This window comes from Microcaecilia unicolor, chromosome 10 (genome assembly GCF_901765095.1).
Source record: "Microcaecilia unicolor chromosome 10, aMicUni1.1, whole genome shotgun sequence".
Classification (NCBI taxonomy): domain Eukaryota; kingdom Metazoa; phylum Chordata; class Amphibia; order Gymnophiona; family Siphonopidae; genus Microcaecilia; species Microcaecilia unicolor.
In genome coordinates, this window is record NC_044040.1 from 114,881,156 (window position 1) to 114,904,269 (window position 23,114).

General features: G+C 47.3%; 1 protein-coding gene across 1 annotated transcript in view; it reads right to left on the reverse strand.

Annotated features, from left to right (window-relative positions):
• Positions 1-8,441: 8,441 nt before the first annotated feature.
• Positions 8,442-23,114, reverse strand: part of PIGX (phosphatidylinositol glycan anchor biosynthesis class X) — a 369,667-nt gene continuing 354,994 nt past the window's right edge. The window contains exon 6 of the mRNA XM_030216215.1: positions 8,442-9,149. Coding sequence (XP_030072075.1) covers positions 9,009-9,149 — 141 coding nt within the window. The 3' untranslated portion in view covers positions 8,442-9,008. The remainder of the gene's footprint in view (positions 9,150-23,114) is intronic.

The window sequence follows — 23,114 nt, forward strand, 5'->3', positions numbered from 1 at the left end:
TCCCAAGTATTTAAATTCTCCCACTGTCCAACGAAGTGGAAAGTCTCCTTTCCATCGACTCGGAATATTTTCATTGGTGGGCATGCTTTCTGATTTTTGCATGTTTAATTTAAATCCTGAAAAAGACCCATATTCTTTAAATCTGTCTAGTAGCACCGGTAAGGCTATTTCTGGGTTAGTTAAGTGGACTAAGAGATCGTCGGCAAATGTCGAGATTTTAAATTCATGTTTCCCCATACATACTCCCGTGATTTCTGGATCTTCTATTATTGTCCGTATTAACGGATCTAGTGTTAAAGCGAACAGCAGGGGCGACAATGGACAGCCTTGTCGCGTCCCTCTGCCAATGTCAAACGCTGCAGTGTAACTGCCATTAACGTATATTTTGGCTTGTGGTGCTTTATACAATGCTGCAATAGCCTGCACAAATGTTCCTTCAAATCCATACGCTCCTAACACACTAAACATAAACCCCCAATCCACTCTATCAAACGCCTTTTCAGCGTCGAAACTGATCAGTAGCGAATCCAGCTGTTTCAATTTTACCCATTCTAATGAAGCTAGTATCTGCCTCATATTCTTCACTACTTGTCTACCTGTTATGAATCCCACCTGGGGCGATGCAATCAGATCCGGCAATATTCTTGCCATTCTTCTAGCATATATTCCAGCCAGTAACTTGGCCTCATAATTAATGAGCGAAATTGGCCGGTATGATTCCGGTTTTACCGGATCTTTCCCTGGTTTTGGGAATACCACTATATCCGCCATCTGTAATGTTGTCGCTAATGCCTCCATTCCCACCATCTGTTGTAATGATTTCTGAATGGGATGGACTATATCAGGCTCTAACAGCTTATAAAACTCTGCCCTATACCCATCCGGTCCCGGCGCTTTATGTAAACTACTACTTTTAATTACACTGGTGAGTTCGTCTAGCTCTATGGGTTTATTAATCATTGCCTTTTGGGCTTCTGTTATCTGGGGCAGTTCTACGTTACATAGATATAGCCCCGGGTCTAGCTGATCCTCTGTAACTGGATTATATAATTTGTCATAATATGATGAAAATATTTGTCTTATGTTATCATCGTTATGCATCAGTCCCCCTGTAGCACTTTGCAAAGATAATATTTTCTGAGGGCCTTTCTTTCGCTTAATCATTCCTGCTAGCATTTTACCTTGCTTATTTCCATATTTGTATAATTGGTATTGGTAATATATCGCTGATTTTTGCGCTTTTTGATGTATTAATGTATTTAGGTGCGTTTGCGTGGCCATTAACTGTTCCCTTATTGCCCTTTGATTTGTGTTTCCATATTCCCTTCTTAATCGAATCAATTGTTTCCCTAGTCTTAGTATTTCCTTATCTCTGCTTTTTCTCTTATGGCTACTATAAGCTATTATGTCTCCTCTAAGTACAGCTTTAGCTGCTTCCCAGTATAATATAGGATCCTGTCTGTGTGCTTCATTATACATTTTATAGTCCATCCACTTCCCTCTGATGTATTCTAGAAAGTTCTTATCATAGTACAGCTCTATAGGAAATATCCATTTATAATGTTGGTTTCGAGTCCTCTGTGTGTGAATCGTAATAAAGATTGGTGCATGATCTGATATTATTGTGGGATCTATTCCTGCCTCTTGTATCCCTGTGACTTCCCCTTCACTCACTAATATATAGTCTATCCTAGCCTGCGTTTGATGTGCCCTAGACAGGTGGGTGTAATCTCTAATATCTGGGTGTAATATGCGCCATATATCCACTACTTCTAAAGTATTACATAATAGGGGAATTCCTTTCATTGACTTATCTATTTTACTTCCCGAAGTATGTGTTTTGTCCAGTTTCGGGTCTGCCACCGTGTTAAAATCTCCCCCTATTACCATTCTGATATGTGGTTCTTGAGCTTTAATATGTTGTATTTTTGTGATTAGTGTACTATAAAATTTCTTGCTATAAACATTGGGGGCATATATATTGACCAAGAGCATCCTTTCTCCATCCACTTTCACTTTGGTTATTACATATCTTCCTTCAGGGTCTCTAAACATATATTCTTGGTCAACCTGCAAGCCTTTATGAAACAATATCGCCACTCCCGCTTTTTTCCCTACTGCTGGGGCCTCTATCAATGTGCCTACCCACCAACTTCTAAGTTTCTCATGTTCCCGTGATGTTAAATGGGTTTCTTGTAGCATTGCTATAGATGCCCCTTTTTTTTTCAAAGTCCCCAGAATCTTCTTTCTCTTAATAGGCGATCCAATGCCTCCCACATTCCAGGAGTATATCATCATTCCCTTCATGTAATCCCTCTTACTGTGTTGTGTATTAACAAGATATATCTTCTCTTAAGTGCGGGCCACTGTCCCAGCCGCAGTAGTCCCGCTCCTCTTATTATCTTATCATACATCCTGCCTGCATACTGTTTTATAATATCTTTTTCCATTCTTTCCCTTTGTATCACAGATATCTCCCACCAACCCCCCCTCCCCTCCCTCCCCCCTTCACTGTCCCACCAAGCCATCCTCCCTTTTGGCTAGTCACCTTTTATCACCACCACCCCCCCTCATTAATAAGCTTCTGTAGCTTTCTTTTAGCATTATCTTTCCCCTTGAAGCGGTCTTATTTTAAGTGTTTATTCTCCTTTTCCCTCCCCCATCACTCTGATTAACCTCTATCCCACTGTAACATACCCCTTCTTTCATACAGTCTTTAGTCCATGTCCGTCTGTCCCAGTGTTCAAGTTTCAGTTCTGTTCTCCTCTGTCTGTAACACATTCAGGGATTGCAGATACTCTCTTGCTTCAGCCACCCGATCAAAAATTTTTGTTATGCCGTTCTCTGTAACTTTGAGTTTAGCTGGGTACAGCAGTGCAAACTTGATTTTTTTATTATAGAGTTCTGTGCAGAGTGGCGAAAATATTTTCCTTGACTGCTGCACGTGGTGTGAGTAATCCTGGAAGCATAATATCTTTTGTCCTTGGTATTGCAGCTGCCGCCCTTTTCTAATCTCTGTTAATATTCGGTGTTTATGTCGAAAGTTCATGCTTTTAAATATGACTACTCTTGGCCGTGTCATGCTGCTTCTCTGAGGCCCAATCCGATGTGCTCTCTCTACACAAAAGTTTGTCAGGCTGTTCTCTAATTGTAGCTCCTTGGGTATCCAGTCTTCCAGAAATAACGTTAAATCTTTGTCCAAGATTCCCTCCGGAAGTCCCACTAGTCTTAGATTATTTCGCCGACTTCTGTTTTCAAGATCGTCGATGTGAGCTTCCATCTCTTTTATTTTCTTCTCCATGGCGCTGTGCTCCGACCGCATGTTTTCCACCTGGTCTTCCAAATCAGAGGTGCGTTGCAGGCCGGCATCCAGCTCTAAATTCATGGAATCTAGCCTTTCATGCGCTTCCTCCGTGCGGTCATAGAGTTGCTGCAACTTGCTGTCCAAGGCCGCTTCCACTGCCGCCTTAATCTCTGCCGCTATTTCAGCTACCCACGCTGATCCGGCCGTCGGGTCTCCAGGGCTTTCGGGGTCGGCCATTTTGTTTGACACCGACTTCTGCTTCTCTCGTTCCTTACGGACCGTTTTTGTCGCCATTCCGGCTTGTTTCTTTATCGCTGTCTATTCAATTCGCCGCGGCTACACTCTCTTATTCTTCTTAATTATATTCTTGTTTTTAAATTTTTCTTTCGATCCCTGTTTGCAGATTTTCAGGGGGGGTGAGCACGGAGCTTAGTCTTTCAGCGTCTGCTCCGTGGCATAGCGACACGTGACCTCATATTGATTTGTTTTTAATGCTATTTAATATGTTATTCATGTCACTGTCTCATTTTATGTGTTTTATGGACAACTAGTAAAAAAGGCCCGTTTCTGTGAGAAATGAAATGGGCGCTAGCAAGGTTTTCCTCGGAGTGTATGTTTGAGAAAGAGTGTGTGCAAGAGATGGAGTGTGTGTGTCAGAGAGAGAGAGAGAGAAAGAGTGTGTCAGTGTTTGTGTGTGAGAGAGAGTGTGTGTGATGAAACAGGTGGTAGCAAGTGTGTGTGTTTGTGAGAGTGAGAGAGAGAGAGAGAGAGAGAGAGAGAGTGTGTGTGGGAATGAGAGTGTGTGCCAGGGTGCCCCCCTCCCCGTCAGATGCAAGTGTGTGTTTGTGACAGAGTGAGTGTGTGCGAGTGTGTTTGTGAGAGACAGTGTGTTTGTGTGTGTGGGAATGAGAGTGTGTGCCAGTGCCTGCGTGTCTGGCAGCCTGCGTGCCAAGGGGCTTCCATCCCTCTGCCTCTCTCCCCACCTCATACTGCTCCTGCAACCTTCCCTGCCACTTGATTGGCGTTATTCAATACTCCTCCTGCTGCCTGCTAGCACTGAGATGTTTTCCTGAGTGCCTGCCTGCCTGGCTGCCAAGGGGCCTCCCCCCCCTCTGCCTGTCTCCCCAGCTCGTAGTGGTCCTGAAACCCTCCGTGCCACTTGATCGGCGTTATTTGCGACTTCTCCCCCTGCCTGCTAGCGGTGACCTGTTTTACCTCCTGCTCGTCCGGCCTTCCGTTGGTTGTTTTTTGGAGGGTGTGAGCATGGGGATCGCGGCAGTGTCGTCAGCTGTTTTGTTTGGACGGCAGGGTCGGGAGGGCGCAGGTCGGCAGCATGGGTCGTCAGCTGTTTTCACGGCAGGGTCAGGAGGGTGCAGGACGGCAGGGTCAGGAGGGCACAGGAGGCACGTAAATATTTGGAGGGCAGCAGCGTGGGGATCGCGGTGGATCACCTGGTCGGACGGCACTCCTCCTCCTGCGTAGGTCGGTGTTTGTCGCTGTGCGTCGGAGGGGGGTGGAGGGTCTGCGTAGGTCGCCGTTTGTCGGTGTGCGTCAGACGGGGGGTGGAGCGTCGGAGGGCGGTGGAACTGGGGATTTGTTGTGTCATAGCCCCGCCCTCGACGTCATCACGTTCGGACGCGAGGGCGGGGCAGTCATGAGGGAAAAGTTTGGTCTCTGCCACCTCAAAAACGGAAGTGGCAGCTTCATTTAGAAAGTTGGGGTTGCGAATTATGTGCGGAAGGGGCGTGAGTGTCCCTGCCACAGAGTGAGCTTCAGAATGTTTCAGGTGAGATTTATTTATATAGATTTTATTATATAATATAAATGTTATGGCTTTTGTTTTTTTCATGGTTTTTACAATTTGATTTTACCATTTATTTATTGATTTTTAACATACATTTATTATTACTTATTATTTTGTAGCCCTTGCGTGTGCAAAACACAGCCTGTGTCAGGCATTTCTGGTTTATTACTAATAAAGATCTGTTTGAGCCATCAATCTGATATACTTGTTTTTCATGCGTGACGTGGAGGGGCATAGTCGAACGGGGCGCCCAAGTTTTGCTGAGGACGTCCTCGCAGGACATCCTTGTGAACGGGCGGGGAAACCTGTATTATCGAAACAAGATGGGCGTCCATCTTTCGTTTCGACAATACAGTTGGGGATGCCCACATCTCAACATTTAGGTCGACCTTAGAGATGGTCGTCCCTAGAGATGGTCATCCCCGGTTTTCAGAGATAATGGAAACCGAGGACGCCCATCTCAGAAACGACCAAATCCAAGCCATTTGGTCATGGGAGGAGTCAGCATTCGTAGTTCACTGGTCCCCCTCACATGCCAGGACACCAACCGGGCACCCTAGGGGGCACTGCAGTGGACTTCACAAATTGCTCCCAGGTGAATTTTATGGGGGGCTAGATGTTTCCCCCCCCCCCCCCCCCCCCCCCCAGGTTCTGTCTGATAATGCCAATTGGCTTTCCACGTACCAGAGAGAACCTCTAGAAGGCTAACCATGTAATCATCTGACTCCATATTTGTGTGGGAGTATGGAGGTCCGCAGGGCAGCATACCTTTGGTGTTCTCCACCTTGCTTACATTTGCTGTCAGTTTTTATACCCTTCTGCTTGCATTCAAATCAATAGGCTCTCATACACTCCTATGATAACCTTGTTTATGCAGATGACCCCCCCCCCCACTTTCAATCTGATCACAGATCTATCTCCGGAAAATCTCGTACAGATGGTCCTGAGTATAACCACAAACTTCCTAAACTTCCCTGTTCTCAATGTACTTCCCTGTTCTCACACTTAGGACCTAGCTAGGTTGTTTCCAATTTATTTTTAGTTATTTCACAACTTCCAACTGTAAAAGAAACCTCTTCTAATTTTGATACAGAGATAAAGGAAGCCATTTTACAGATGAGAGATTCCATTTTGATTTCAGAGTCCTTGACCATTCTTTTTCCAATTTGGCCTGTCTGGGCTTTAGGCTGGGCCTTGCTTTTCCAGCAGGCTTCAGGCTGTACCATAATTCTACATTAGCTCCCTTACCTTGGGTGCTAAGACCCCAGAAAACACACTACCCACAACTGTACAACACTACCACAGCCCTAAGAGGTGAAGTGGGGCACCTACATGTGGGTACAGTGGGTTTGTGGTGGGTTTTGAAGGGCTCACATCACCACCACAAGTGTAACAGGTAGGGGGGGATGAGCCTGGGTCCGTCTGCCTGAAGTGCACTGCACCCACTAAAAACTGCTCCAGGGACCTGCATACTGCTGTCAGGGAGCTGGGTATGACATTTGAGGCTGGCAAAAAATATTTTTTAAGTTAGTGACCACTGGGGGGAGTAAGGGGAGGTAATCACCGATTCCCTCCAGTGGTCATCTGGTTAGTTCGGGCACCTTTTTGAGGCTTGGATGCAAGAAAAAATGGACCAAGTAAAGTCACCCAATTGCTCGTCAGGGACGCCATTCTTTCTTCCATTATCGGCCGAGGACGCCAATGTGTTAAGCACGCCCCAGTCCTGTCTTCGCTACGCTTCAGAGATGCCCCCGGGAACTTTGGTCGACCCCCAAAGACGGAAAGCAGTTGAAGGCACCCAAAATCGGCTTTCAATTATGCCGATTTGGGCGACACTGGAAGAAGGACACCCATCTCCCGATTTGTATCGAAAGATGGGCGCCCTTCTCTTTCGAAAATAAGCCTGCAATTCTCCTTGCCTATCCTGTCCTATCTAAATAATGGAGTTCCTATGGTGCTCATTTTCGAAGAAGATGGATGCCTCAAAATGCCTAGAAAAAAGGTCCATCTGCTAAAAATGTCCAAATTCCGATTTTGGAAAAGTCAAATTTGGACGTTTCACACTGCAATTCGTCTAAATAGCAAGAGGGCATGTTTTGGGCGGGATTAGGGAGGGCCCAAAAGTAGTACTTCCAACAGTGATTTTCGAATGGGAAGAAACATCCACATTCTAAAAAGAAGGATGTTTCTATCTAGATCTGTTTCAGTCACTTCCAAGTTACAAAAAGGTGCTCTGATTTAGCAGATGACCACTGGAGAGTAATGTATGACCTCTCCTTAATCTCCTCATGGTTTTTGTTCCCCTCCATCTCTCCTGAAAGTTGAATTGGAAAGGAAAACCAGGCTGTATAGAGTAAAGGGTGGGGACTTCAGGTTGGGGAGAGGGATTCCTACTGTTCAGGGCAGGAGGGAGGGGGCCGGGCTCCTTTTTGGAGTGGAGGGAGGAGGAGGGATGGCAATGGAGAGAGTGGGGGATGTTCTTACATAGTAACATAGTAGATGACGGCAGAAAAAGACCTGCATGGTCCATCCAGTCTGCCCAAGACAAACTCATATGTGTATACCTTACCTTGAATTGAATTTGTACCTGTCCTTTTCAGGGCACAGACCATATAAGTCTGCCCAGCAGTATTTCCCGCCTCCCAACCACCAGTCCCGCCTCCCATCACCGGCTCTGGTACAGACCGTATAAGTCTGCCCTCCCCTATCCTTGCTTCCCAACCACCACCCCCTCTTCCCCCCACCTGCTCCGCCACCCAATTTCAGCTAAGCTAGGGGCCAAGCTTCAAATTCAGTTTTGGTCGAATCTGAAAAAAAAATGGTTTTGGTCACCTTCTACAGCTAATAACTAATCTACCTATCTGCAAGAAATAGTCCCTGCAACTACAACTCTCAAGGTGCTTATCTGTATTCCCTAAGCTGTGTGTTTGGCTAGTTTTCTGGGGTTTGTTTCATGCCTACCTCCTCTCAGTGCTTTTGGCTGTTCCAGAACTCAGTAGTAAAGGCCATTTTTCTTGGGTTTTTCTTCCTTTCCTGGGGACCCTACTGGACTTTTCTTGTCTGCTTTCCTTTCTTTTCCCCTTCCCCTCACTCCATGACAATCCTTCCCTGTTACATTTGCTAGTCTTTCCCCACCATTAATGGTGTCTGATCTTAGGTTATACAAAGAAAAGTTACTTAACGGAGTTATTGCATTGAAGATAAAAGGCATTCTCTCAATCATTTTGATATACTGTGCATTATTCTTGAAGTCATGCACTTCTGGTGAGAGGAAGCAGAGGTGAAAACATTTAAAAAACAAAAGTTACAACAGAAATGCCACCAACAGATAAAAATCACAAAAAAATAAAAAGTTAACAAAAATACAGACAAAATTATTATTAAAAATAAATACTCAAATGCAATCACTAACAGAACTTAACATGGCTATGTTTCATAAAATATTAACAGACAAAGCATACAGAAATATAGGGGTCCTTTTACTAAGCTGTGGTAAGCACTAATGCGAACTTACCGCAACACAAAAGGGCTTGCTGTGCGATCATTTTTGGATGTGCGAGTGCAGAATTTTTTTTAGTGCTGGAACGGGTCTGAGGGTACAGAGTAGGTGTGTTCTGTGCTAATCGGTTAGTACAGCTATATTGCTTCAAGTTGATAGTGCATGGTTAGCATGTAACCATTAATAGAGAAAATAGAAAATGCTGCCATTTTACCCTTGCAGTAATCATTCTAGGCTATTAATTTTCCAAGAGGGCTCTCACTGAAGTGCTTCATGGTGTGCTGCACTGACAAAACTAATACGACTTCTGAATCCTATGGCTTTAGTGGCCTTGCAGTGTCATGTTTCAAACCTGTTTATTTCCACCATCTTCTTGTACTGAGTACTGACAGAAGAAGCAGTTAGATGTAAAACTGCCCATACTTCCATACTGCAGCAAGGACAAAAACAGAAGAAAAAAGCGTTGCAAGGAAAGTAACAGTGCAAACTACAAGTTCATGTTGTTTCAACCCTACTGGAACCTGCAGAATCAACTCTGGCACCTATGAGAAAAGGATATGGAAAAGGTTTAGTATGAGTAGTCAAGTACAATCATACTCATGACTAGTGCAGTCAAAGTATCCTACTATATAAATGAAGAGTGACCGACGTGCTGCGCATGCGTGGCACGTCACACCTCTCTCCCATGCCTCCATACCTGCTGCAGGGATATGCGGGGACAGTATGAGCAGTTCTTACAGCTCTCTCCCGACTACACCCACTTCGCTGCCGCTACCTCCCAGTATCTACGCTGCCGCTGATAAAATGCACCCAGTACCTCTGACGCTGGCACGCTGTTCTGCGTCCCGGTGAAGCGTTGCTCCCGCTGCGGAAGAACGCAGCGGGAGTGTGTGGCGCAAGTTGCTTTGATGTGTGGCGGCTTCGGCAAGCCCGGAACTTTCCCGTGCATCGGAGCTCAGCAGCAGCTCCATGTTTGATGCATCGGGTGACACGCGGCTCTCGGTCCCTTTAGAGAGTGAGGGCATAAATTGAGAGGGAGGGAAGGAGGGAGGGGTCCTGACACCAGAGCGAGAGAGAGAGAGAGAGAGAGAGAGGGAGGGGGTCCTGACACTAGAGAGGGAGGGGGGAAGGGGGGTCCTGACACCAGAGAGAGGGAGGGGTCCTGACACCAGAGACGGAGGGAGGTCCTGATACCAGAGAAGGAGGGAGAGGGGGGTCCTGACACCAGAGAAAGAGGGGCAGAGAGGGAGGTCCTTACACGAGAGAGGGAGGGGAGATGGGGGGTCCTGACACCACAGAGGGAGGGGGGAGAGGGAGGTCCTGACACCAGGGGGGGAGGGGGGTCCTCACACCAGAGAGGGAGAGGGGAGGTATCTCTGTCACGCACACACACTCACACACTCTCACAGTCAGTGCCTTTCTCTCACTCTCACACACTGTCTCTCACATTGTATCACATTCACTCTCTATGTGTCACAGTCACTCACACACTCTCTCTGTCTCATACACTCTCTCGGTCTCACAGACAGTCCGTGTATCGCACACATACTCTCACACTCTCTCTGTCTCACACACTGTATCTGTGTGAAACACACTCTCACTGAGTCTCACATACGCACTCACACATACTCATTCTCACAAATACACTCGCACCCAGTCTCACTCTCTCTCTGTCACACACACACACACACACACACACACACTCGCACATTCACTCTCTCTCACACAGTCACTCTCACACACACTCTCTCAAACATACACACTCCGAGGAACTCTCATTTCTTGCCTTGGCTAATTCATTACATTTTTCACAACAAAAATGTCGCCCGTTTTGACGGGCTTTACGACTAGTGAAAACATATAGCGGACAATCTACTCAGTCCCTGGAGGTAGCTAGCTGTGCTCCTATGGATTTACCAACAAATTTTCAGAATAATTACTAGACACGGTATACATATATTTGGTTTAAGAATCTAGACACTAACAGTTTGTTAACCAACAACCAATTGAGCAACAAGTAGTGTATTCTTCCTGTGCTAATTTAGCATGCAGAGGTTTTATGTTTTTAGGACTTCCAAGATGCTGATGCTGCTGCTGCCTGCAATTATCACCAACAACACACACTTATTTCAACAGTGCAAACCTGTGCATGTTGCCTCATGCTACAGTGGTGGAAATAAGTATTTGATCCCTTGCTGATTTTGTAAGTTTGCCCACTGACAAAGACATGAGCAGCCCATAATTGAAGGGTAGGTTATTGGTAACAGTGAGAGATAGCACATCACAAATTAAATCCGGAAAATCACATTGTGGAAAGTATATGAATTTATTTGCATTCTGCAGAGGGAAATAAGTATTTAATCCCTCTGGCAAACAAGACCTAATACTTGGTGGCAAAACCCTTGTTGGCAAGCACAGCGGTCAGACGTCTTCTGTAGTTGATGATGAGGTTTGCACACGTCAGGAGGAATTTTGGTCCACTCCTCTTTGCAGATCATCTCTAAATCATTAAGAGTTCTGGGCTGTCGCTTGGCAACTCGCAGCTTCAGCTCCCTCCATAAGTTTTCAATGGGATTAAGGTCTGGTGACTGGCTAGGCCACTCCATGACCCTAATGTGCTTCTTCCTGAGCCACTCCTTTGTTGCCTTGGCTGTATGTTTTGGGTCATTGTCGTGCTGGAAGACCCAGCCACGACCCATTTTTAAGGCCCTGGCGGAGGGAAGGAGGTTGTCACTCAGAATTGTACGGTACATGGCCCCATCCATTCTCCCATTGATGCGGTGAAGTAGTCCTGTGCCCTTAGCAGAGAAACACCCCCAAAACATAACATTTCCACCTCCATGCTTGACAGTGGGGACGGTGTTCTTTGGGTCATAGGCAGCATTTCTCTTCCTCCAAACACGGCGAGTTGAGTTCATGCCAAAGAGCTCAATTTTTGTCTCATCTGACCACAGCACCTTCTCCCAATCACTCTCGGCATCATCCAGGTGTTCACTGGCAAACTTCAGACGGGCCGTCACATGTGCCTTCCGGAGCAGGGGGACCTTGCGGGCACTGCAGGATTGCAATCCGTTATGTCGTAATGTGTTACCAATGGTTTTCGTGGTGACAGTGGTCCCAGCTGCCTTGAGATCATTGACAAGTTCCCCCCTTGTAGTTGTAGGCTGATTTCTAACCTTCCTCATGATCAAGGATACCCCACGAGGTGAGATTTTACGTGGAGCCCCAGATCTTTGTCGATTGACAGTCATTTTGTACTTCTTCCATTTTCTTACTATGGCACCAACAGTTGTCTCCTTCTCGCCCAGCGTCTTACTGATGGTTTTGTAGCCCATTCCAGCCTTGTGCAGGTGTATGATCTTGTCCCTGACATCCTTAGACAGCTCCTTGCTCTTGGCCATTTTGTAGAGGTTAGAGTCTGACTGATTCACTGAGTCTGTGGACAGGTGTCTTTCATACAGGTGACCATTGCCGACAGCTGTCTGTCATGCAGGTAACGAGTTGATTTGGAGCATCTACCTGGTCTGTAGGGGCCAGATCTCTTACTGGTTGGTGGGGGATCAAATACTTATTTCCCTCTGCAGAATGCAAATAAATTCATATACTTTCCACAATGTGATTTTCCGGATTTAATTTGTGATGTGCTATCTCTCACTGTTACCAATAACCTACCCTTCAATTATGGGCTGCTCATGTCTTTGTCAGTGGGCAAACTTACAAAATCAGCAAGGGATCAAATACTTATTTCCACCACTGTATATCTACAGGAAGAACTCACAGCAGTAGCAGCACCAGACAAAAAATAAGAAAAGTGCATGGTCAGCAATGCTGACTCATTCAGTGAAGATTAAAACATTTCAAAGTCTAATAGTTAAATTTTCTGTAGCACTGCTAGTAAGTAGTGTTGAGGCATGAGAGCTACTTTTAGGAAATGTCAAAACCTGTCTTTTCTTTCTCCAAACTTTGCTGTTAGGTTTTTTTTTGTATAGTCATTAACTGCCCCCCCCCCTTTTTTTTACAAAGCAGCGCTAGTTTCTGGCGCAGTAATGCCAACACAGCCCATTCAGAGTGAATGGGCTGTGTTGGTATTGCTGCGCAACTTTAGTAAGTTGCTGACAAAAACTTACTAAAATCACTGGTTAGCGTTTGACTTCTAAAAAGCAGAGCTTATCATAGCAGTTATTAAAGTTACTGGTTAGTGCTTGACTCCCACCGCTCCACTTCCACCCACCCCAGGCCTTTTCACACCCAGTAAGAGTGTTTTAACTGGGGCATCTTCATCAGCTAGTAATTAGTTCTTAGTATTACAATGTATTAGGTCCCTTAGAAAAACTTAATACAGCATAACATATAATTAGTTTATTTCAGTTTACATACCCTTACTCCCTTTTACTACGGTGTGCCTAAAAGTGGCCTGCGCTTGTGAAGGTGTGTGTTTTGGACACACGCTGCTCCATTTCTTCAGCGAGCGTGGAAAAAATACATCTTTTTTTTGTGCTGGAAAATGGACATGCGGCAAACTTAAAACCAGTGCACGTTCATTTTTGGCCTGAGACCACCACCCATTGATTTAGCAGTAAGGTCTCATGCGCTAACCGGGCAGTAAGTGTTCAATACGCGTAGTGCCAAATGGTAGAAAATAGAAAATATTTTCTACCGTGTGTTTGGGGCACGTGCCAAAAATGAAATTACCGCTCAGGGCATGCGGTAGCCGGGTGGTAGTGCCAATTTGACGGGCCCCTTAGTAACCTAAGTTAACAGCCCACCAGTATGAAGATACAGGCAGCAGTTCAGCAGTGAGATGGGGGGGGGGGGCTATTAACTACTACTACTACTTATCATTTCTAAAGCGCTACTAGACGTACGCAGTGCTGTACACTTGAACATGAAGAGACAGTCCCTGCTCGACAGAGCTTACAATCTAATTAGGACTGACAAACAGGACAAACAAGAGATTAAGGGAATATTAAAGTGAGGATGATAAAATATTAAGTCTTTTGCATTGAGTGTCACATATATGATTATCTCCCAGTTGCAGAGAGGTTGTATGAGTGCACTCAGCGCAAAGAGCTCCTAGCACTCAGGGAATGATACTGATTAGAAAGTTGCACAGGGACAGAAATTTCACCCATCCCCAATGGACTCTAACCCATACCTACCCGCACCCGCTAAGATCCATTCCATCCCATCCCCACAATTAATCTCCTCCAGCCCCACCTATACCCGCAGGATTCAAGGCTATTTTTTACTTGCTCACAGCCCTCTGTTTCCTCCCAACCCCAATAGCCTCCCGTGGTTTTTTTTAGATGGTATACGCTATTCAAACAATGAGTGTTCCAAGCCTCATTCTGGTGCTCCAACCACCTCTCTCTCCATACTTTCCAAGCTTCATTTTGGTGCTCCAGTTGCCTCTCTCAGTGAATTTCAAATCTCATTCTGGAGTCACCAGAGATTTTGACTATACTCCCATGGGAATCCCATGGCAACTTCTTCCATCCTCACAGGATTCAAGCAATCCCCATTCCCGTGCATCTCTCTAATACTGATCCCTGGAAGCTAGAGTAGCAGACTTGGATTAGATGAGGCAGACAGTGGTAAACAGAGGAGATCTTCAGGTACACAACAGAAAAGTCCCACTTCCAGTCTGCAGCCTCTATGCTGCCATGAAGGCGAAAGGTCACCTGAAAGGATTCACCAAGACCTGCCCTCTGAGTGATGTAATCCTTTTGCACAGCAGATGCGTCCCCAAGGGCATATGCTGAGGAGGGAAGGGTTAGGACAGCCATTGTAGTTGGTGATTCAATCAGTAGGCACGTAGATAGCTGGGTGGATGGTGGACATGAGGACTACTAGGGTAACTTGCCTCCCTGGTGCAAAGGTAGTAGACCTCATATGTCACCTAGATAAGATTTTACACAGTGCTGGGGAGGTGCCAGCTATCTTGGTACATGTGGGTACCACCAGTGACACAGGAAAGTGTAGGAGAGAGATTCTGGAAGCCAAAATGTAGGCTTTTAGGTGGTTCTGGAACCCAAATGAGGGCTTTTAGGTAGAAAGTTGATATCCAGAATCTCTAGAGTAGGTTTCTCAAAAACACTGCCTGTTCCATGCACCCGAGAGACAGGCAGAACTCCAGAGTCTCAATGGGCCAGTTTCAGTAAATGGCGCCCAGTTATGTGCCATTAAGATCTGCACAAAGTGCTAATTCTATAAAGATTGCTTAGTGCTATTCAACCTTTATAGAATAGCACTTAGCATGGATTCCTGCACCCAACTTTGAGAATGAGGACTTAAGTCTGCTGAAATGTGGTATAAATGCTGACTTGCAATTAATGGCAGTTGGGCATGTAAATGATCCTATTCAATAACACTGCCTAACTTTGGGAACACCCCTGTAATTGAGCTGAGTGGCAAAAAGATCCACCGAGGGGGTGCCCCATTCCCAGAAGACCTGGTGAGGGTAGAAGAGGCAGGAGGGGAATGGGTTACAGGATAAGCATAGAGAGTTTTGGTGGGAAAGATGTCCCTTATTTGCTACTCTTTGGAATTCCGGAATCTTGCTGCTCTTTGGGATTCCAGAATGTTGCTACTCTTTGTCCTTTTCCCTTATTTGCTCCTCTTTGGGATTCCGGAATGTTGCTACTCTTTGGGATTCTGCATGGAATCTTGCTACCCTTTGTCCTTATCCCTTATTTTGTCCTGTTTGGCTGTCCTAATTAGATTGTAAGCTCTGTCGAGCAGGGACTGTCTCTTCATGTCCAAGTGTACAGCGCTGCGTATGTCTAGTAGCGCTATAGAAATGATAAGTAGTAGTAGTAGTAGTAGTGAGCTATGCCCGAATTGAGCGACCACTCCTGAGGTTGCATTATCCTGCTCAATGTCGGCCAGACTGTTGTTTAAGCCCGCCAGATACGTGGCCTGGAGAATCATGGCATGAAGACGAGCCCAAAGCCACATCTGGACGGCTTCCCGACACAGGGGGGTGAGATCCGGTGCCCTCCTGCTTGTTGACGTAATACATGGCAACCTGGTTGTCTGAATTTGAACAATTTGATTGGACAGCCATCCCTGAAAGACTTTAGAGCGTTCCAAAACGCTCGCAACTCCAGGAGATTGATCTGCAGACCTGATTCCTGGAGGGACCAAGCTCCCTGAGTGTGGAGCCCATCTACATGAGCCCCCCACCCCAGGAGAGATGCATCCGTGGTCAGCACGTTTTGAGGCTGAGGAATTTGGAAGGGACGTCCCAAGGTCAAATTGGATCAAATTGTCCACCACCGAAGTGAATTGTGAAAATCGGTGGACAGCTGGATCACATCCTCTAGATTCCCTGCAGCTTGATACCACTGGGAAGCTAGGGTCCATTGAGCAGATCTCATATGAAGGCGTGCCATGGGCGTCACATGAACTATGGAGGTCTTATGGCCAAGAAGTCTCAACATCTGCCGATCTGTGATCTGCTGAGATGCTCTGGCCCAGGAAACCAGGGACAGAAGATTGTCTGCCCTCTCCTCATGAAGGTAGGCCCGAGCTGTCTGAGAATTCAGCACAGCTCCTATGAATTGTTGAACTGGAAGGAGATGGGACTTTGGACAATTTATAACAAACCCGAGTAGCTCCAGGAGTTTGAGAGTCATCTGCATGGACTGTAGAGCTCCTGCCTCTGAGGTGTTCTTCACCAGCCAATCGTCGAGATAAGGGAGCACATGCACTTCCAGTCTGCGTAGCGACACTGCAACAACTGCCAGGCATTTTGTAAAGATCCTGGGCGCAGATGCAAGACCAAAGGGTAGCACACAATACTGAAAATGCTGTGTTCCCAGATGGAATCGAAGATACTTCCTGTGAGCGGGAAGTATCAGGATGTGTGTATAAGCATCCTTTAAGTCCAGAGAGCATAGCCAGTCGTTTTTCTGAATCATGGGAAGAAGGGTGCCCAGGGAAACCATCCTGAACTTTTCTCGGAGCAGGAATTTGTTCAGGGTCCTTAGGTCTAGGATGGGATGCATTCCCCCTGTTTTCTTTTGCACAAGGAAGTACCTGGAATAGAATCCCAGCCCTTCTTGCCCTGGTGGAACAGGCTGGACCACATTGGCACTGAGAAGGGCGGAGAGTTCCTCTGCAAGTACCTGCCTGTGCTGGAAGCTGAAGGACTGAGCTCCCAGTGGGCAATTTGGAGGAGTAGAGATCAAATTGAGGGAGTACCCTAACCGGACTATTTGAAGAACCCACTGGTCGGAGGTTATGAGAGGCCACCTTTGGTGAAAAAATTTTAACCTCCCTCCGACTGGCAGATCGTCCAGCACAGGTACGTTTATGGCAGCTATGCTCAGCTGGAGCCAGTCAAAAGCCCGTCCCTTGCTTTTGCTGGGGAGCTGCAGGGGCCTGTCTGGGCGCACGCTGTTGATGCAAATGAGCGCACTTGGGCTGAGCCTGAGAAGGCTGTCAAGAAGGTGGATTGTACCTACGTTTATTGTAAGCATAGGGAGCAGTCCTCCTTCCCCTGAAAAACCGTCTACCTGTTGAGGTAAATGCTGAAGGTGCTCGGTGGGAGAGTTTGTCGAGAGCGGTTTCCCGCTGGTGGAGCTGCTCTACCACCTGCTCGACCTTCTCGCCAAAAATATTATCCCCCCTGGCAAGGAACATCCGCAAGCCGCTGCTGGGTCCGATTGTCCAGGTCAGAGGCACGCAGCCATGAGAGTCTGCGCATCACTATACCTTGAGAAGCGGACCTGGATGCAACATCAAAAGTGTCATAAGCACCCCTGGACAGGAATTTACGACACGCCTTCAGCTGCCTGACCACCTCCTGAAAAGGCCTGGCGTGCTCTGGAGGGAGCTTATCCACCAAGTCCGCCAGTTGCTTAACATTGTTCCGCATTTGAATGCTCGTGTAGAGCTGGTAGGACTGAATTTTGAACATGAGCATAGAGGGCTGGTAGGCCTCCCTCCGAAAAGAGTCTAAAGTCCTAGCTTCTCGCCCCGGGGGTGCCGAGGCAAAATTTCTAGTACTTCTGGCTCTCTTGAGAGCGGAATCCACAACCGCAGAGTCGTGAGGTAACTGTGACCTCATCAACTCATGTTTCTCCATGGATCCGATACTGAGACTCTGCTTTCTTGGGAGTGGTGGGATTAGATAATGGTTTCATCCAATTCCTCAGCAATGTCTCCTTAAGGACATTATGCAGAGGGGCAGTGGATGACTCCTTAGGTGGCAAAGGATAGTCAAGGACCTCGAGCATCTCATTCCTGGGCTCATCCTCATTTACCACAGGGAAGGGAATGACCACAGACATTTCCCGGACAAAGGAGGAGAAGGAAAGACTCTCCGGAGGAGAAAGCTTCCGCACAGGTGAAGGAGTAGGATCAGAAGGAAGACCACAAGGCTCCTCAGAAGAGAAATATCTGGGGTCTTCCCCTTCATCCCAGGAGGCATCCTCCTTGGTATTGGACAAGAGTTCTTGAACTACAGTCCAAAACTGAGCCCGTCTCGACGCCGAGGAACCATGTCTCCTATGGCAATGACGAGAAGTCGACTCCCATGCTGGTGGTGATGAAGCACCCTCCAACGACGATGGGGAGTCGACCTGGGTGGCAGCCGAGGCCGATGCTGCAAGCGGTACCGGCTTCGGGGACTTCACCACAGGCACAGAGCCAGCCGCCGCTTCCATCGACGGTACCGAGGGCGGAAGCACCCCCAGTACCGGAACAGACTGATGCAGCAGCCCTTCCAGGAGACCCGGAAAAATGGCTCGAATGCTCTCCTCCAAAGTCGCTGTCGAGGAAGACTGTGGGGCCGGTACCGGAGTCGAAGTCAGAATCTGTGAAGGTCTGGGAGGCGGTACCGGGTTGTCCGAAGATCGACGCACCGACACCTCTTGTATGGAGGGTGAATGCTCCTCCCGGCATCGACGCTTTCTGGGTGCTGAATCCTTCGATCCCCCTGAGCTCCCAGTACCGTGCCTTGAGGGAGACAGGTGCCGATGCTTCTTCGCCTTTGCTCGAAGCACATCACCGGTACTCCTCGGTACCGACGAGGACGTGGAATCCACATGCCTCCTCGGGGTCGGGTCCGACATCGGCCGGTCCCGGTGGGCCTGCACAGCAGGAACCTTCGAGACAGGTGGAGACCCACTCGACGGCTCACTACTCCCAGCTAAAGGTGAAGTTCGGAAAGCCATTACCTGCGCTCCTGATGTCGATGCCATCCCAGGTGCCGATATCGACGCCGCCGACCTCGGTACCGGTGTCGATGTTGGCGCTGAGGAATCAGTCGGAGCTCCAAAAAGATGGCCCCGAAGAGCTCTTCTCGACGCCTGTGTCCGCTTTTTCAAGCTCAGACACAACTTGCAAGTGTCTGGGCGATGGTCGTGCCCAAGGCACTGGATACACCAGGAGTGCGGGTCAGTGCCTGAGATAGACCACTGGCACCGAGCACAATTCTTGAAGCCGCTGGGAGGCTTCGATGACATCAGCGGAAAAATCGCGGCGGCGAAATCAAACGGCTTGATTGTGCCAACAAAGGGCACAAAAAAGGAGTACCGTGGACGTGCGGCCCAAGAAGGCCGCAACGAAAGCGAAAAGAAACTTACCAAGGGACAAAAACTAAAGAAGAAAGAGGGTTCCATTTTTTTTTAAAGCTGGAATAAAAAGAAAACAAAAGGCGACGTGAAACAAAAAGAAAGCGATAAAAACTCGTGAAAGACGCCTAAGATTTTTCCTGGGACCTGAGGGAGAGAGACCGACACGCAGCCACTCTCCACTGCGGAAGAGAAAAAACTAGGCAGGAATGGCCGCGCATGTGCGGTGCGTCCATCTCGCACTTTGCTGGCTGTCGCAAAGTTTGTGAAGATTTTGCTGGAAAATCTCCGTTCTTGGGGCCGCCGTCCCACATGTGAGAACAAGCTTGTCCTTGGAGAATTGTGAAACCAGAACTATCAGCTACCCCAGAATAAGTTAGTATTAAATTTTAACTGCCAGACCCTCAACCATTTTTTGGGCATCCTCAACTGCTTTCCGTTGCGAGGACGACCAGTTCCCAAGGGCATGTCGGAAGCATAGCGAAGGCGGGACTGGGGCATGCCTAACACATGGGTGTCCTCGACCGATAATGGAAAAAAGAAGGGTGGCCCTGACGAACACTTGGTTTCACGAAAAAGTCCCCAAAACGGTGCCCGAATTGACCAGATGACCACCGGAGGGAATCGGGGATCACCTCCCCTTATTCCCCCAGTGGTCACTAACCCCCTCCCACCATAAAAAAAGAATTGCCATACTCAGGTCCATCGCAGCAATATGCAGGTACCTGGAGCAGTTGTAGTGAGTGCAGTGTACTTCAGGCAGGCGGACCCAGGCCCATCCCCCCTCCTATTAAACTTGTGGTGGTAAATGTGAGCCCTCCAAAACCCACTGTACCCACATGTAGGTGCCCCCCTTCATCCCTAAGGGCTATGGTAGTGGTGTACAGTTGTAGGGAGTGGGTTTGGGGGGCTCAGCACCCAAGGTAAGGGAGCTATGCACCTGGAAGCAATTTCTGAAGTCCACTGCAGTGCCCCCCCCAGGTTGCCCGGTTGGTATCCTGGCATGTGAGGGGGACCAGTGAACTACGAATGCTGGCTCCTCTCACAACCAAATGGCTTGGATTTGGTTGTTTCTGAGATGGGCGTCCTCGGTTTCCGTTATCACCGAAAACCGAGGACGACCATCTCTAAGGTCGACCTAAATTTCATGATTTGGGCGTCCCCGACCGTATTATCGAAACAAAAGATGGACATCCATCTTGTTTCGATAATACGCGTTGCCCCACCCCTTTACGGGCCATCCTGCGAGGACGCCCTCATGAAAACTTGGGTCCCCCGTTCGATTATGCCCCTCTTTGTTAACTATAATAATTTTTCTTTAAGGATTTGTGACATTGTTCTTTCTGTTCAAGAAATCTTTTTTCTTGTATACTGTATTGAAATTAGTAAAAATAAAATTAAAAAAAAAAAAAAAAAAAAAAAGAATGGCTGGGGGACTTCCGGTGACGTCACTGACTGAAATGGCAGCCTGATCCTGGGGCTCCTGGCTTGCCCAGCCAATATTTTTATTTTTGTTATATATCTACCCCGCGCTTTCCCACTCATGGCAGGCTCAATGCGGCTTACATGGGGCAATGGAGGGTTAGGTGACTTGCCCAGAGTCACAAGGAGCTGCCTGTGCCTGAAGTGGGAATTGAACTCAGTTCCTCAGGACCAAAGTCCACCACCCTAACCACTAGGCCACTCCTCCTCCTTACCTAAAAGTAAGAATATCCTCTCTCACTTGATAAGTCTTGGCAACACAAAGAGCTGTGAGTATGTCGCAGAAATCAAAGGGGTCAGATATCAAAACCAGAGCGTTGGGAAGCCAGCGCCTACCAAAAGCGAGCTCACACCATGCCTCCCCTCTATGGGAAACAGCTACCGAGTCAGACTCAGCAGGCTCGGAGCGTGAAGTGCGCAGTTCCCGTGACCCACACTTTAAGCGCCTTATGCTGGACCTCCATAAAGACTTATCACATATGAAGGCTGACATTGTGGAGCATATAGAAACATGGTGAGATGAAAGACATAGGCGCTTGTATTGAAGTCCTTGAGGCACAGGTGGACGAGCACGTGGAGACCATTTTAGCAAATGCGTCAACACGAGGACAGTTTTGCTATTCAGTCAGAAGCGCTGCAATACAAACTGGACGATATGGAAAATCGGGGGGGAGACGAAAGAATCTCCGCTTCTGGGGAGTACCTGAAGTGGGGGACCAGGAGGATATCAAGAGTGTAGTGCACGAACTTTGTATTCAGATACTCTCTCAAGAGCCGGTCCAGGAAATCGAAAGGGCCAATTAAGCTCTGGGAACTCCACCTAATAATAAACCAAGAGACATTGTGGTACACTTTTCAAAATACTCAGAGAAGGAGCACTTGTTGGCACGCCAAAAGAAAGATTTAGGTTTTTTTTTATGTTTAAATCATTTTTATTGATTGTAACTGACAATTAGACAGTTCCTTGTCGAAGAAGATACATACAAAAATTGTCATCCAACAAATTCAATCAACATATCAAGTTACAGTGTGGCATTTGTATTTTCTCCCTCCCCCCACCCTCTTAGTACCCACTGATATTCCTTGTACATTGTCACACTCCAATATTACAAGTATAACGAGAGCAACAGCTAACAATCATCTGGTTAGATTACTCTAGAATAAACTCTTTTATTTCACTGCAACGTGTGTGAGTTACCTAAACTATATTAACCCTAAGGTGTATCCCCCCCTACCGACCTACCCTACCCGTCCCTCTCTACCCTCCCCCCCCCCCCCTTGCTCCATTGTGAGTTCAACTATTCATGTTGTTCGGGTCTCTCAGTGGTCAATGTCAAATGTGATGGTGTCTCTCATTGCATACTGTATGCCTAAAAAGGTTTTATACTGTCAGAGTGATGCGGTCTGGACCAGAGGCCCCTCTTATCAGTAGGTATTATACAACCTGCACCGCTATCAACAGGCTCTCTGCTTAGTGACCGGACCCACGGGGCACCAGGGAAGAATCAAAACTTCAGCAATAGACTTCGTGCTCTGGACGGAAGAGTGACCCAAAGCACCTCCCATTGTGCCCTAAACCTAACGCCCGCGGGGCTTTCCAAATCAGTCACTCCACACCGGTCTATTCTCATTTGTTTCACTAACTGTGCGCGCCATATCTGTAGAGGGGGTATTTCCTTTGCTCTCCAAAATTGCAAAATTGTAGTTATTCCAAAATACATGGCCATCTTTGCAAATGCCCTAAAGCCCTCCGGGGGTTCTGCAGTGTACTTAAAATTATTAAATAAAATTAAAGGTTCACAAACAAGGGTACAATTCCATAATTGGTCTACCCCCCTCACAACCTGCCTCCAGAACCGCTCCACAAAGGGACAACTCCAGAACATATGCCCCAAAGTGGCCGCACCTTGATTGCATTTTGGGCAGGTTCCTTCGGCAGCAAACCCCGCCCTTTGTGCTCTGTGAGGAGATATATGTGTTCTCAACAGCCATCGATATAGCCTCTCTCTCTGTGGTATGGAAAGCCGCTGCTTGTAGATAGATTTCAAATATGATCTACACTCTTCTTCTATAAATGTACAGCCCAAATCCCTTGACCACTCCCACGTGAGCTGTCGGAAATCTAATTCTGCTGTCGTATCCTTAAGTTGTTGTTGGTGGAATCTCAGTGGTACTGGAAGCTGCGCTCCCAGAGTAAACTCTTCTGAGAGAACCTCCACCACATCTTCTGTTAGGTCTGTCCACTCTAGGGAAGCAACATTGATGTGTCGGGGGAATCCCATACCGGGACTGAAGTTCTAGGTATGGGAGAATTTGTCCCTGTTCTGTGACTATATGTGCCAGGTATACAATCCCCCTTTGTGCCCATCTGCTAAATATGCTAACCCCTTGGCCTGGTGGAAATGCTGGATTGTCGCATATTGATAACCAAGGGGATGTACGGGA